Source organism: Patella vulgata, chromosome 5, assembly GCF_932274485.2.
Source record: "Patella vulgata chromosome 5, xgPatVulg1.2, whole genome shotgun sequence".
NCBI classification, from domain to species: Eukaryota; Metazoa; Mollusca; class Gastropoda; family Patellidae; genus Patella; species Patella vulgata.
The window spans coordinates 9,682,305-9,697,248 of record NC_065883.2 but is presented as its reverse complement, the minus strand read 5'-3'; the positions used below and the strand labels follow the sequence as shown (position 1 = coordinate 9,697,248).

Sequence of the window (14,944 nt, the reverse complement as noted above, 5' to 3'; positions counted from 1 at the left end):
TGATTGGTGGTTGAATGGTTAGCGTGTGCGCGTTGTATCATAAGCTCTGTAATTGAGTCAGCTGGCGTGGTTTCGATTCCCAGGTTTTATATGTCAAAGAGTAGAGTCGTCTGTCCATCCTCGTGAGTTTTCTCCGGGTGGCGAATTATTGAAATAAATTTGAACCATGTTAGTCCCCAAATGACCTGGTCTGTGTCGAGTGGACCTTAAACCCCATTTCTCTCTCTCACCTTCACCACTGACTGAACCTCAGACCTCCTGCTTTATTAATCTGCTTCATATTAAAACTTAACGCCCAAATAAAAATATAGACTTTATTTGAAAATGTTATAAAATTTATCTGAAAATGTCATAAAACAAATTGAAAAGAAAGTGAATCCAGATACTCTTTGTCTACATCATGGCCATCAAGTTTTAATTGTTATTGCTCATTTCAATTATTACTATCATATAATGTAGTTTAAAGTAGTGGTCTTCATTTCTTCTCCTGGTCATTCAGCTCATTTCTGAAGGAAGAAAACAAAAGTGAAATGAGATAAGAGAGTTCCTGCAGCAACAGGCTAAGAGCACATGCCATGAAAGTCGGCTAGGTAGGAGGGCCTGGCAAGGACAGCTGTCTAGTTGTTCGGATGGGATGGACAAATCGAGGTCCTGTCTATACATTGGCGTGCACGTAAAAGATCTCTTGGCAGTTGGTATTCGATATAAGAATAGGCCATAGTGCCACTGCCCGGGCAAAATTTCCCTCATAGCACACTGTATGGTGTATTATGCCTGTCTTCATTCGCCCAGTCAGAGCGGAACAGTAGGACGTAAAACTCCATTTCAATTCATTTTCTTTGAAGGAAATCTTTTCCGCCTACACTTCGTCAAATTCCAATTGCCAAGGATTCTTTTATGTGCATAGGCCCCGGGTTAACAAATCATTCTCAGACTTAACTTAAGAATTTACTCAAAATTGTTTGCCTCATTTTAATTAAAATATAGCCCTTAATAAAACTTTGTTGTTTTTTAACACAAATGTATCAAATACATTAATAAAAAATTATGTGCAAAGTTTTGTGTTTCTGGATCAAAGATATTTCTCATAAACAGTGATTTATATTAATAACTTATATATTTGTCATCAACACCCACAATATATTTCTTTCGATATTTCATGAGGGACAGTAAATGGTCTACATCCTGCCCCCCTCCCCCCCATCATTCATTAGAAAAAAGGGATGAATAATACAAATATGGTCATTTGATAGGAAAATGGGATGATATTTCGTGAGAGTGCCCTGCAAAAAAAGGGTTAAAACATGGATATGGACCATTTAAAAGATTATGGGATGATATTTGAAGAATGATATAAAATGATGTTGGCTACCTTGATAATATCTAACAACATGGATGCAGATGGTCTATCTCTAGGTGTGACACTACAGTATATTAACTTCATCTTGCCTTCTTTATCCATTATAAAATCACCTCCCATCTGAAAACAATAGTAACAGTATCAATGGATCCACTATAAAATCACCTCCCATCTAGTACCTTGGTTCCATTATAAAATCCCCTCCCATCTAAAAACAATAGATATAGCATCATGGATCAATTAAAACATTTATGCCATTAACTGAGAGCAGTTCAATTTGTTATTAATCCCTACCCCATATTTTTTTTAAATTTTATTTTTAGCTAAGAACAAAATAATTGTATGTAATTAATACTATACAAACTTGTATTGGATCATCATGGATATTCTCATATGGTTTAGGTAGATCTCTGCCTTCAGCCATTTGTTGAGCATAATAAGTCATACTTGATATACTCCACACCTGTAATATAACGATAATAATATACCCCACACCTGTAATACACTCCATACCTGTAATATAACAATAATAATATACCCCACACAACTGTAATATACTCCATACCTGTAATATTTAAATGATAATATACACCACACCTGTAACATATTCAACACCTGTAATATAACAATAATGATATATTGCACACCTGTATTACACTCCATACCTGTAATATAACAATAATGATATATTGCACACCTGCAATGTAACAATGATAATATACACCACACCTGTAATATTATACTCCACACCTGTAATATAACAATGATAATATATCCCACACCTGTAATATAACAATAATGATATATTGCACACCTGTAATGTAACGATGATAATATACCCCACACCTGTAATATTATACTTCATACCTGTAATATAACAATGATAATATACCCCACACCTGTAACATACCCCACACCTGTAATATAACAATGATAATGTTATTATATTCACCTACAAATATAAATATCATTAGCACCCTTGTATTAATTTAAGAGTAGAATATGGCTACTATTGCTTGTCGTTTTGGTCATCCAAATTATTTCACACTTCACAGTCAATAATTCCTGACACTCTCCACTCTTGCTCAACATTTAAGGCATATTTAAATATGTTATGAAAAAAAAATTACCTTAAAAACTGATCTCTTCAATCCAAATGTCTGATATACCTGACAATAAAACAATTTAATAGAATTAAAGCCACTGATTAAGCAGTTGGGAACCAAGATGATTAGCACTTGTTCCTGGTTAAAAAAAAAAAAAACTGGCTGGTGCCCAGTCCCTTATTTTACCTTCAACAAGGTACCTCCAGCTTCTGGGACCAAGATGATTAGCACTTAGCCCAGTCCCTCATTTCAACAAAGTTCCTCCAGCTTCTGAAATCCAAGTCTAAGTGGATGCACCAGTGATGATGAGAGTTGTGCACAAGGCTTGCACACTCTTTTCTTGAGAAATTAAAGTCGATGATTCCGATCATGACCTGGTTTGTGTTCAGTAGCTATGAACCTCCAGCCTAATCTCCTGTGTTCAGTAGCTATGAACCTCCAGCCTAATCTCCTGTATTTTGTAGCTATGAACCTCCAGTCTAATCTCCTGTGTTTTGTAGCTATGAATCTCTAGATGTAAATACTTACCTTTCTATCTTTATCTAGTAACATATCGTAAGAACAGTTCATCTCCTGTAACCATTTTTGAGCTCCCTCTTGAACTCCAAACGAGATCAGTAACACTCGACTCTTGGCGTTAGAAATTTCTTCCTGAAACAAATGCAAACAGCCATTTAACAACTACGTAAAACTCAGGTCTATAGATATTTCTGCAAACTCGGGGAAAAATTATAACTTTTATTGATCCTAAGCACTGAAAAGATTATGGTGCCACCATCACCACTCCACCCCCGAAAATATAAATCTTTACTGTGCCAGACAGAATGACAGGGGTAAGATTATAACTTTTATAGACTCTAACCACTGAAAAGATTATGGTGCCGGCAACCCCCTTCCCACCAAAATATAAATCTTTGCTGTGCTACACAGAATGACAGACACTGTGTCTGACACTGCTTGAATATCTTTAAACATGCATTATGCAAGAGCTAAATCTGCCTATTGCAATTCTCTCTTAGACCTGAAATGTTATATAAATTATTAATTAGACATTAATTAACTTATCCAGACTATAATCAACTCTCGATGCCATTGCTAGCCTGCGATATTGACTGGATTTGAATACATTATATAATGGATGATTTAATGTCAAAATGGATAATCAAGACTTTGTTTTTTATTGTACGAACTTTAGTAATGATGATCAAGGCTAAACCTAAAATTCAATCGCTAATATCATGGTTCAGAGTGGAGCAATTTGACTGAAATTTTCAGCATATTCTCTTTACGTTATCTATTTTTTAACTGTCAGCTCTTTGTCTAATCTCCCATAATGCCTTTTAAGATAACTATATGACAGGTGCCTTATTTCAAATTCGGATAGGGAGAATTTCTGTCTGGAGAGAGAGAGAGAAGAATGGGGTTTAACGTCCACTCGACACAAACTAGATCATTTTGGGACTAACATATGGTTTAATTTTATTTCAATAATTTGCTTGCGCGTAGGGGTCTTTAGCAGTTGGAGGAAACCGGAGGACCCGGAGAAAACCCACGAGGTTGGATTTCTGTCTGGAGATATGCATTCCTGACCACTCTTCTTAAAATTTCAACAACCAAGAAATAAGGAAGATTGGACAAACCTGGACAGCCATGAGCTGTGTCACATGATCTCGTCATGGAAGTCAGGCAAAATGTCGTAGAAGAACCAGAATGAGGCTCGACGAGGAATCAAGGTAATCTTTAAATCTCACAGATTCTCCCGTCCTGGCGTTAACCAATGGTACGTCGACTGGCCCAACCTCATCCTCTTTCACGACATAATCGCCGTCTTTCATAAACTGTTTATCAACATCCTTCAACATGTCGTCCCACATTCGCTAAAAAATAATTAATACATGGAAATTAATCTAATATATACCATATTATACCATTATATCTTTATCTGGTTAGATAATTGTGATAAGCACTATTCTTCATCAAATCAAACGTGCACAAACGAGTAGATGGGTGGACCTCAGTTTTCCATATCATTCTGAAGACTAGACACTTTCCTTGTCTGCACCACTGACAAGAGGAAGCCTGATTGGAAAATCCCAAGGAAATTTCTCTGTCAGAACTGGTTTTGAACCAAGGACTTTCTGGATAGTGAGCAGCCAGCAGTAGACCCACCAATCCACTATGGTCCCCTTTCAGAACTTTGCAATACCGGTATCCATCAAACTGAAACATTGGAGTTGCAAAGCCCACATACTACTGATTTGTCAATTTGTAATTATAGAGTTTGAGTTGATGGAATGTTGATACTATCTTTTATATATTTTAAAGTTATATCTATCAGAAATTAAAATAAGCACCCATTTTAAAACTACAAGGTGGATAACTGTTATAGTAATTATTGGAAATCGTGGCTTTTACGTCTCATGAACATAAACACTACGTATAAATTTCAAGTCAATCGGTTGATAACTTAGCCTCTAGAGTGTCCATAAGCAATTGTAAACAATAACAGGGGTTTAACATCCTACTTTTTTTGCAACGACTGAATTAATGAAGACAGAACAACAATATAAGGTGCCATATGTGGGCGTACAAAAATAAAATTGAAAAACATTTTATATGCCTTACTTCATTATCATACAGTTGTTCTACAACATCAGGAGTGTCACTGTGCCTGTTGAAATATAAACAATTTAAAATCAAGGTATCAGTTTATCTACTCAAGCTAGTGGGGTTAATGTTGTATCATTTAGATGTTCATAGATTCCTTTACTATTTCCTTAAAGCTACAATTTCATATTTTTAAGTTATATTTTTAAAATGTATTAAAATAAAGCCTTAAAATCGATGCTATGTATAAACAGTCCTACATTGATAAAGAATAATCCTATTAATCCTATAATTCACTATTGCCAGTTGAGAAATTGGCAAAAATATCATTTTCAACTTCAAATTCAAACGTTTAAAGATTGCTATTCCATGGTAGGGAATAGAAAAACAAGGGAGGTAATTAGGAGGTAATTGTGTTATTATTTCCGGTGTGAAACATTTTTGAGTGTGAGAATGATAACTATGAGCGTATAATAGTGAGTTGACAACCTACTGAGCAAAAGACATAGAAATAATTATGTTTTGACTTTCTTAGAAAATATGAAATTTTCGCTTTAAGCCAGATCAAATATGACTCAATCTTAGATCCACACCTCACCTAAAGGTTAAAAGTAACAACAAGCGGCATCTCCACCACATGGTGTTGGGATCAGTTAATGTTGTATCATCCAGATGTTTACTATTTCCTTAAGCCACATCAAATATGACTCAATCTTAGATCCACGCCTCACCTAAAGGTTAAAGGTGACAACAAGCTGCATCTCCACCATGTGGTGTTGGGATCAGTTAACGGATTACTTTACTATTTCCTTAAGGGGGCATTATGTGAGATTAGATAAAGAGCTGTCAGTTCTCACTATAATAGTTAAAAACTAAATAATGTAAAGATAATATATTGAAAATTCCAGTCATCATTACTAAAGTCGATACGATGAAAGACATAGTCTCGATTATCCAATTTTACATTTAATCATCAATGTGCGTTGAGCAGCAGATCGGATTCAAATCCAGTGAAAATCTGACATATAAGATGGCATCGAGAGTTAATTAAGGTCTTTTCATGTTAATAAATGTCTATAATAGTTTATATAACATTTCAGGCCTAAAAAAGACCTGCAATAGGCAGATTTAGCCCTTGCATAATACATGTTTAAGCCAGATCAAATACAATACAATCTTAGATCCACATCTCACCAAAGGCTTAAAGGTCATCTATTTAATAAAGGGTATTAATTCATAACAAAAGGGAATGAACTCTAATATTGTTGTAGAGAACTACATGTATATAACAACTATATGACACTAAATATCAATCATATCTTGTTATCAATTTATAATTGAAAAATTCAATAGAAAAAGAATTTTCAACTTTAATGACTTTTGAGAAAAGGTGGAAGTAAATAAACAATTTGCAAAAGTGCTTGAAAAAACTCTCAGTCTTGTCTCTCTTTGTGCCGAATTCAACTCCAAGACAAGGAGTAGAGTTTGCTAAAACTAATCCTTACCAGAAGTTTCTCCGTGTGATGATATTTTCCAATTCATCTTTCGAGGTAATGCCAAGACTATAAGTAATAAAACATACATTGGTATAATATGACCCAGAGAAAACAGATCTTAAACTTTAGGTCTACATGCTTAAAGCTTATTACAAGACTAAGTGTCAATTGATTACACTTAAAAACTACAACACAGTTTTATTTCAGTTATGCTCGACATTTTGAGATATTTTGAATCACTTGCCAACTACAATACTGTAAAAGTTGAATCTCTAAAAGAAATATCAGTCTAAAAATGGTTCAATTCCACGAAGCATTTACAAATTGAATTGAAAATTTTCCAATAATCAGCATCCTCTACAGACAACATATACAAGCCCGCCCCATTGATACCATCCTCGGTATGCCTAGTGGTCTCATTCCGTTCTACTCCACTATACCCTGGGTTCATCCATAGTGTATTCACGTATTCAAACTATCTATGAACCAATCAAAAAAGAGTTTACAAACCAAAGTTAGCCGCATTGCTTACGTTCACAACAATATGGCGGTATGTTTGTTGCAACAAGTTATTTCCCTTTGTCAACTTCCTATGTATTTAACGATTTTTTTGATTGGACAATAAAAATAGCACCGTCATCAAGGGCAGATAATTTGAATATGTGTCTTCCCCTATGGAGGAACCCAGTGGAGTAGAACGGCATGACACCACTGGGGATACCAAGGATGCATTTATATGTGTTGGGTAAAATCTTTTGATGGACTTATTTTTAAATCAATTGAATCCAAGCCATCAGGAGGAAATCTACTGTTGATATTTTGATGGGGAGCCATGGTGGCTAAGTAGGTAAGACACTGGCTTGCTAGCCTGGAGGTGGCATGTTCAATCCCAATCTGTTTCACAGAGAATTACGAGTCTCGTATAATATCTCTGTCATAGATGACTGCCTTAACACGTGCTGTCACAGCACGCGGTGTGAATCATTGGCTTAATGGCGCGTGCATTGTTTACATAACTGCTTCGGAGAGAATGCTGCATTTTAGTCATTTTAATACCCATTTACACTAAATCGGAAATAATTTTTTAACAACAAATACGTCAAACGCCTTTATTTATTTTTCCAATATATACAAAAAATGTTTTAGAATTTAATTTGTCGCAGGAAAAAAGTTAATATTTCTAGCTCATTAAGCCGCATCAATGTCATCCTTATCAGTGATTGTCGCGGCCAAGCAAATATTCACTGCGGATCAGTGTGGTTCAATCCATGCATTGGCTGTGAAAATTCCTTGGGATTTTCCGACGTGGTTTCCCTTTGTAAGTGGTTCAGGATGGGGGCCTGACAAGGACAGCTGTCTAGTCGTTCGAATAGTACAAAAAACTGAGGTCCCATGTATAAATTGGCATGCATGTAAAAGACCCCTTGACAGTTGAAATTTGATATAAGAGTAAGCCATAGTGCCACTATCCTGGCAAAATTTCCCTCATAGCACACGGTATGGCATATGCCCGTCTTCATTAGCCCAGTAGGACGTTAAACCCCATTTCATTTCATTTCTCTTATTAAATGATTAATAATCAATTTGTGTAGATTTCAACATGGATTAAACCGTGACAATTAAGATTCGGGTTCCTTAAATTCTCTAACCAGGGTAAGCATACCCTGACCTGTGCACAACACTCATCGGCACCGGTGCATCAGTTTCAATTTCTGATACCTCCGGTTCTTTGTTGAAGGTAATATGAGGGACTAGGCACTGACAAGTTTTATAATTCAAAAGTTTACAAACGAACTTAATATACAGGAAAAAATAACAACTTGGACTTACCTTTTAAAACACTGACTGTAGACAACAGCTAATTTAAATAATTTACTTATATCTTTATTAACAAATCCATTCAGTGATACTGAAATGTCAAAATTATAAAATATCTTTTATTGAACTTCAAAAGTAGAGAGTGAGAGAGAGAGAGAGAGAGAGAGAGAGAGATGGGGTTTATTAACCTCCACTTGACACAAACTAGGTCATTTCGGGAGTAAAGAGAGAGAGAGAAATGGGGTTTAATGTCCACTCGCCACAACCTACTCGGAGAAAACCCATGAGGTTGGACAGACGACCCTACTCCTTGCAACGTACAAGCGGGTAATCAAAACCATGCCACTTGAGTTAATGACAGACTTTATGATGCAATGTGCACGTGTTAACCATTCGGCCAACCAAGCCCCACTCAAAAGTAGATAAGGTAGATAGAGAGAGAGAGACTTGACTCAATGACTGTCCACCCAATCCCTGATAATAAGAGCATATACATGGACCTGGTGATATAATAACCAATAAATCTCTAGTTACACCTGTATTAATCTGCTAGAGCTATTTTTATTTTGAAAATTATGGTCAGGGTTCGAATCTTATTTCCAATACCAGAAGCAATTTTTTGCTTGTTATTTTTAAAATTAGAAGCAAAAACAAAGTGTAACGAGCACAAACTTTCAGTAATTCTAGTTGTAAATCTAAAATTAATACAACATTTTTCTGCCTGGTGCCAAATGAAAGTATTGGAACAGAATTTGATCATTTGGACCTTTGTCCATTTAACCACCACTTATTCACAAATGTGTATTTTATTGGTTTTTGCGTTTACAAAATGTGGTAATCATCGTTTAGGCCAAAATACTATGTCAGTACGTAAGTAGTATTTTAGTTACGGCTGTGTGAACCGTGTGAAATGGCCCAATCGCCTTCTTAGGGTCAACACAGTTAGGAATAACATGATTGGTCAATAATATCACATGGTTTCAGTTTTGCATATATTATTTGTCGGGAAGGTAACGTATTGTTATTTCATTGGTTAAGTTACGCGTGGACGATTATATCTGGTCTCTTCCTTGAGACTCAGAGTTTGTTAAAGGAAAGTTAGTCTATACGCAAACCGTGTGTGAACCGTGTGAAATGGCCCAATCGCCTTCTTAGGGTCAACACAGTTAGGGATAACATGATTGGTCAATAATATCACATGGTTTCAGTTTGCATATATTATTTGTCGGGAAGGTAACGTATTGTTATTTCATTGGTTAAGTTACGCGTGGACGATTATATCTGGTCTCTTCCTTGAGACTCAGAGTTTGTTAAAGGAAAGTGAGTCTATACGCAAAATGGCGTCTTACGTAAAATTTTATTGTAAACATTGTAAACTTTGCTTTATAGTTGAAATCTAACATGCTATTTTCATATTTTAGCACGTCTTTGCGTCCGCTAATTTCGAAGCCTGTTATGGTGCCAAAATTATTCAAATTGAACCATTGTAACTAAGGTTACGGCCATTTAAAGTTTCTATTGATTTCACACGCTCATCTTTAGGTATCTTAGACAAATACAGATAAGAGAGAGAAAGAGAGAGTTTAATGTAGACTTGACACAAACTAGGTCATTCCAGGACTAACATATTGTTCAATTTTATTTCAATAATTCACTTGTGCGTAGGAGTCTTTAGCAGTGGGAGGAAACCGGATGATCCTAAGAAAACCCACGAGGTTGGATAGGCCACCCAACTCCTTGTCACGTACCAACCGGGAATCAAAACCACGCCACTTGACTCAATGACACACCTTATGATTTCATGTGCAGACGTTAAACCACTAGACCCCCCCCCATCCTTCTTTAGACAAATAATTAAGGTAATCATAATTCTATCTTTTTCGTACAAGCCAATTATCAATTTTTCATGAAGTGTCTCACTATCTGTGCCCTTACTCTCATCCACCCCCATCCTACCATGGTATAAAATTTTGCAGCTGATACTGTAATCAACTACCAAACGAGATGTTTTTATTAAATAAAGGAGGGGTGGATAGCTGAATGGTTAGCGCGTGCGCATTGTATCATAAGGCCTGTCATTGAGTCAACTTGTGCAGTTTCAATTCCCTGGTTGTACGTAACAAGGAGTAGGGTCGCCTGTCCAACCTTGTGGGTTTTCTCCGGGTTCTCCGGTTTCCTCCCACTGCTAAAGAACTCTAGTCCTGAAATGACCTAGTTTGTGTCGAGTGGACATTGAACCCCATCTCTCTCTCTCTCTTATTAAATAAAGGGAAAAACTTTCCACTAATCCAATCCATGGCCAAAGGTCACAAATGGAAAGATTGCAAAATCATATGTATCTCTAAGTGTATATGTATGCATGCTGTCCATAATGGACGTTTGGTTGCAATAAACATCTTATCTCATCTTATATTATCTATTCTAAATAAACAGGAAAAAGCAGATATTAAAGAAGCAGGGTACTACTACAGATATCTATGAATCATATACTCAGCCGAATTAAAAACTTGACACTGATGAATTTCAACAATTTTTTTTTTCTGGTAAGTCAAATAAATTTTAAAGTGTTTCTAACGATAGTAAGTAGTAAGAAGTCTTTAATTCCATAAAATTGTAAAGTCACGTGGATCACATGACTTTTGAGCATATAAAGATGAAAAACGTGAAAAACACATGCAAACACAAACTCGTGAGGTCAATTGATGCAAGTTTGCTTAAACTGAACACGCACACGTAACTTGAACTGGAAAAACCAATTAAAATTGTTATTTTCATCTTTGTTAGAAAATGCCGAGCCTTTCAAATGTAGAACGTCTACGTGCTATAGGTAGGCTCTATGCTGTTCAGTTTGTGGTCACTGTTGCAAGAGCCTTTAATTGTACACGCTAGACAATAATTAATCTTTTGGGGGGTACTGTGACATCACGAACGTTATCAATGTCAAGGACTTTCGGCGAGACGTATTCTTGCTTTCTGTTGATGTCAAGGTCGTCTGTGCACAACATAACACTAAAATAGTTGCCTTAAACCAAATATTAAAAATCTAGTCCCAAAAATCCTGAGTGTCAAGTTTTTAATTTGGCTGAGTATATTACAGGTACACAGTCTCTTCTCAATTACCTTTAAAAGATTGTCGGGCATCTTGAAGTATCTTTTCTTCTGTTTCAACCACTTCTTTAAGTTGTTTCATCACCTCGTATCTATCCGGTGGTTCAACTTCTGTCGGCTTCACAGTTGCTGCCATCTTGAACTAATCCCCTCCAACTGTCATTAAATTCAGTAGTCCGTCCAACGTCCACCGAATTTAGAGACAGATTATATTTTATCGACAGCTCGAACACAATAACCAAATCACCGTTATCTTGACCTGATGACCTGTTAATATTAAAAAGATATAGATCAGTCTATTATCTATGTAGGGGGTTGGGTGGTCGAAATCACAAGGTCTGTCACTGAGTCAAGTGACAAGGAATAGGGTTTTTTCCTTGTCCTCCGGTTTCCTCCCATTGCTGAAGACCCCTACGCACAAGGTTTGTCATTGAGTTAAGTGGCGTGGTTTTGATTCCCCGCTTCAACCTGACAAGGAGTAGGGTTTTTTCCGGGTCCTCCAGTTTCCTCCCAATGCTGATGACCCCTACACACAAGGTCTGTCATTGAGTCAAGTGGCATGGTTTTGAATCCCTGCTTGAACGTGACAAGGAGTAGGGTTTTTTCCTTGTCCTCCAGTTTCCTCCTGTCTGCATGTGAAATGTCTACTATGTCTAATTGTCGGTCCTTAAACATACATCATGCAAGAGCTAAATCTGCCTATTGGAGGTCTTTCTTTAGGCCTGAAATGTTATCTAATTATTAATTAGATATTTATTAACTTATCCAGACCATTTATTAACATGAAAAGGCCTTAATCAACTCTTGATGCCATCTTATGTGTCAGATTTTCATTAGATTTGAAACCGATCTACTGTTCAACAGCCATTAATAATTAATCATAATAATGGATAATCAAGACTATTTATATTTTCGTCACAACAGCAACAATGACAATCTAGGCTACAAGGTTTTTAAAATTAGTAGTATTTCTCGGCTTACTTAGAGTGAAGCAATTTGACAGAAATTTTTAGAATATTCCCTTTACATTATCTAGTTTTTAACTGTTATAGTGAGAACTACCAGCTCTTTATCTAATCTTATATAATGTATCTTTAATTAATTGGTTCCCCCTATATACATATGTGAGTGGCTCCCACAAAACCAGGCTCTTGGTCATTTTTTATAAAAATAGTGCTGGCAGCATATTTGAATAGTAAACAGCCTAAGCTTTCCAAAAATGCAATTCTTTTTAAATTTGTCGTATTATTTGGAGTTTGGTTCATTCATGGCAACAAGAAGGCATGTATACAGTTTATGCTTTTGTGCCCGTAGTACAAAATGAAGTTGTGCGACAAGTTCCTGGTTTTGCACATAATATAACAGAATTTTCATCTATCCACTATTTTCACGCTAATCACCATGTAAGTATGTAACTATATATATATATATAATATGTATCTATATATATATATCTCATTGTCGGCAATATCACTTAGGTGGAAGGGGGTGTCAAATAAAGCTATTTCCCATACACTACTGTTATCTTGGTGGTATATTATATATGTTTCAGCAGAGCCTAAATCAATACTGATATGATAATAATATTTACGTTAAATAAAGCCATTTCATACACACTCTGTTATCTTGATAGTATATTATACCTTTCACTAGGGCCTAAATAAATACAGGTGCTCAGACTCAATTTAAGGGGTCCAGGACGTGAAACGGCCAGAAATGACATCTGCATCGTTCCATTTTCCCAAATTTTCTGAAGTAGGCACCCATACTCTTTGTGCCTTCAGCACTTGAGAGTTGTCACTACACCATTGCATAACCCTAACCAGTTAGTACCCATTACATCTCAGAAGTGTGCGAATTGAAAGACATTTTAAATGTCAAAATGGATAAAATAAACTTTTTATTCAAATTAAATTAGACAGTTTAAAAGCAAAAAATTTCTTTGATTGGATTCACCCAAGAAATGGATGCCAGGAACCATTGCCCCATTTGGCCCCCTAGTATATGTACACACGGCAGTAGCTTTCGGCACAGACCTGTGGTCTAACTATATGAAGAAATGAAATGAAATGGGGTTTAACGTCCTACTGTTCTACTCCGAACTGGGCTAAAGAAGACAAGCAAAAGCGATACACCATACAGTGTGCTATGATGAGGGAAATTTTGCCAGGACAGCGGCAATACGGCCTAATCTTATATCAAATTCTTATATCTTTTACGTACACACATGGGACCTTGTTTTTTCGTACCATCCTAACGACTAGACAGCTGTCCTGCATCACAGATAAGGTGGAATAAACTTTGAAGTATGTCAATGTCAAGATTTTTAAAATAAAACATTAGAATATTTTGTAAGCTATAAACTCATATTTCTCTGTACCGGTAGGCCTATCTCACATTTGCTACATGTATATTTGTTGCATTGTATTAATGTTCGTTTATTTGTTACATGAATATTTGTTGTATTGTATTTATGTAATTTTTGTAATAGTATGCTGCTCCTCGTGGGCATTTTTATGCAATAAAATTTACTTACTTACTTAGGCCTACTTACTTACATCTAATTTAATCAGAATGCATTACTGCATTGCAATTTGGTCTTCATACAGGCCTATGCCACTGACCTGGCAAAATTCTCCATCACACGTGAAATATCAAAAACAGTCAATATGAATATCTCAAATCATTTTTCAGATCTCAGATAATGGTGTTCAGTGTGAATAGTGTGATGGAGAATTTTGCCAGGGCAGCGGCATAGGCCTGTATGAAAACCAATTAACTGCAATGCCTGCAGCAATGTATTCTGATTAAATCAGATGTGAGATACAGAGAAATAAAAGTTAGGAAGTCTACCAACCGCTAATTCAACATATTAAAATTTCAATAAACTAACAGAAAACTTATAAGTACCGGTCTTACGGTACCATGGCATACTAACTGTAAGGTCCATGGATAAAGATGGCACGAAATGATCAACGACCGTACTTTATGGTTGTTTTGACATGTTATAACCAATGTATAAATCGGTATATCACCTTTGGTCGATCCCTATTTATTGTTATACTGAATAGATCAATAGAAATGTTTATGATGTCGCAGAATCAGTTTATGATAAGGGAAGTAACTCTGTTTTACGCACATTAAAGGGACATTGTAAAGAGAAATGAAATGAAATGAGGTTTAACGTCCTACTCTTCTGCTCCGAACTAGGCTAATGAAGACGGGCATACGCCATACGGTGTGCTATGGGGAAAATTTTGCCCGGACAGCGGCACTACGGCCTACTCTTATATCGAATTCCAACTGTCAAGGGATCTTTTATGTGCACGCCAATGTTAGTATACGGGACCTCGGTTTTCGTCCCATCCAAACGACTAGACAGCTGTCCTTGTCAGGCCCTCCATCCTGCATCACTGACAAGGGGGAACCACGCCGGAAAATCTGGAGGA

General features: G+C 36.3%; 1 protein-coding gene across 2 annotated transcripts; it reads right to left on the bottom strand.

Moving 5' to 3' along the window:
- Window positions 1-300: 300 nt before the first annotated feature.
- On the bottom strand, window positions 301-14,606 carry LOC126822454 (uncharacterized). Of its 2 annotated transcripts, none has more exons than XM_056101470.1 (11): window positions 14,531-14,606; window positions 11,508-11,762; window positions 8,400-8,478; window positions 6,579-6,635; window positions 5,092-5,137; window positions 4,107-4,343; window positions 2,995-3,117; window positions 2,491-2,529; window positions 1,725-1,823; window positions 1,373-1,480; window positions 301-506 (listed from the first exon to the last, which is right to left on the bottom strand). In XM_056101470.1, exons 2-11 carry the CDS (start codon window positions 11,629-11,631, stop codon window positions 501-503), a joined length of 918 nt encoding a protein of 305 aa, XP_055957445.1. In that variant the 5' UTR covers window positions 11,632-11,762; window positions 14,531-14,606; the 3' UTR covers window positions 301-500. The 2 variants fall into 2 exon arrangements, with proteins under 2 accessions (XP_055957445.1, XP_050407344.2); XM_050551387.2 differs by having other exon boundaries at window positions 14,434-14,600.
- Between the last annotated feature and the right edge of the window lie 338 nt (window positions 14,607-14,944).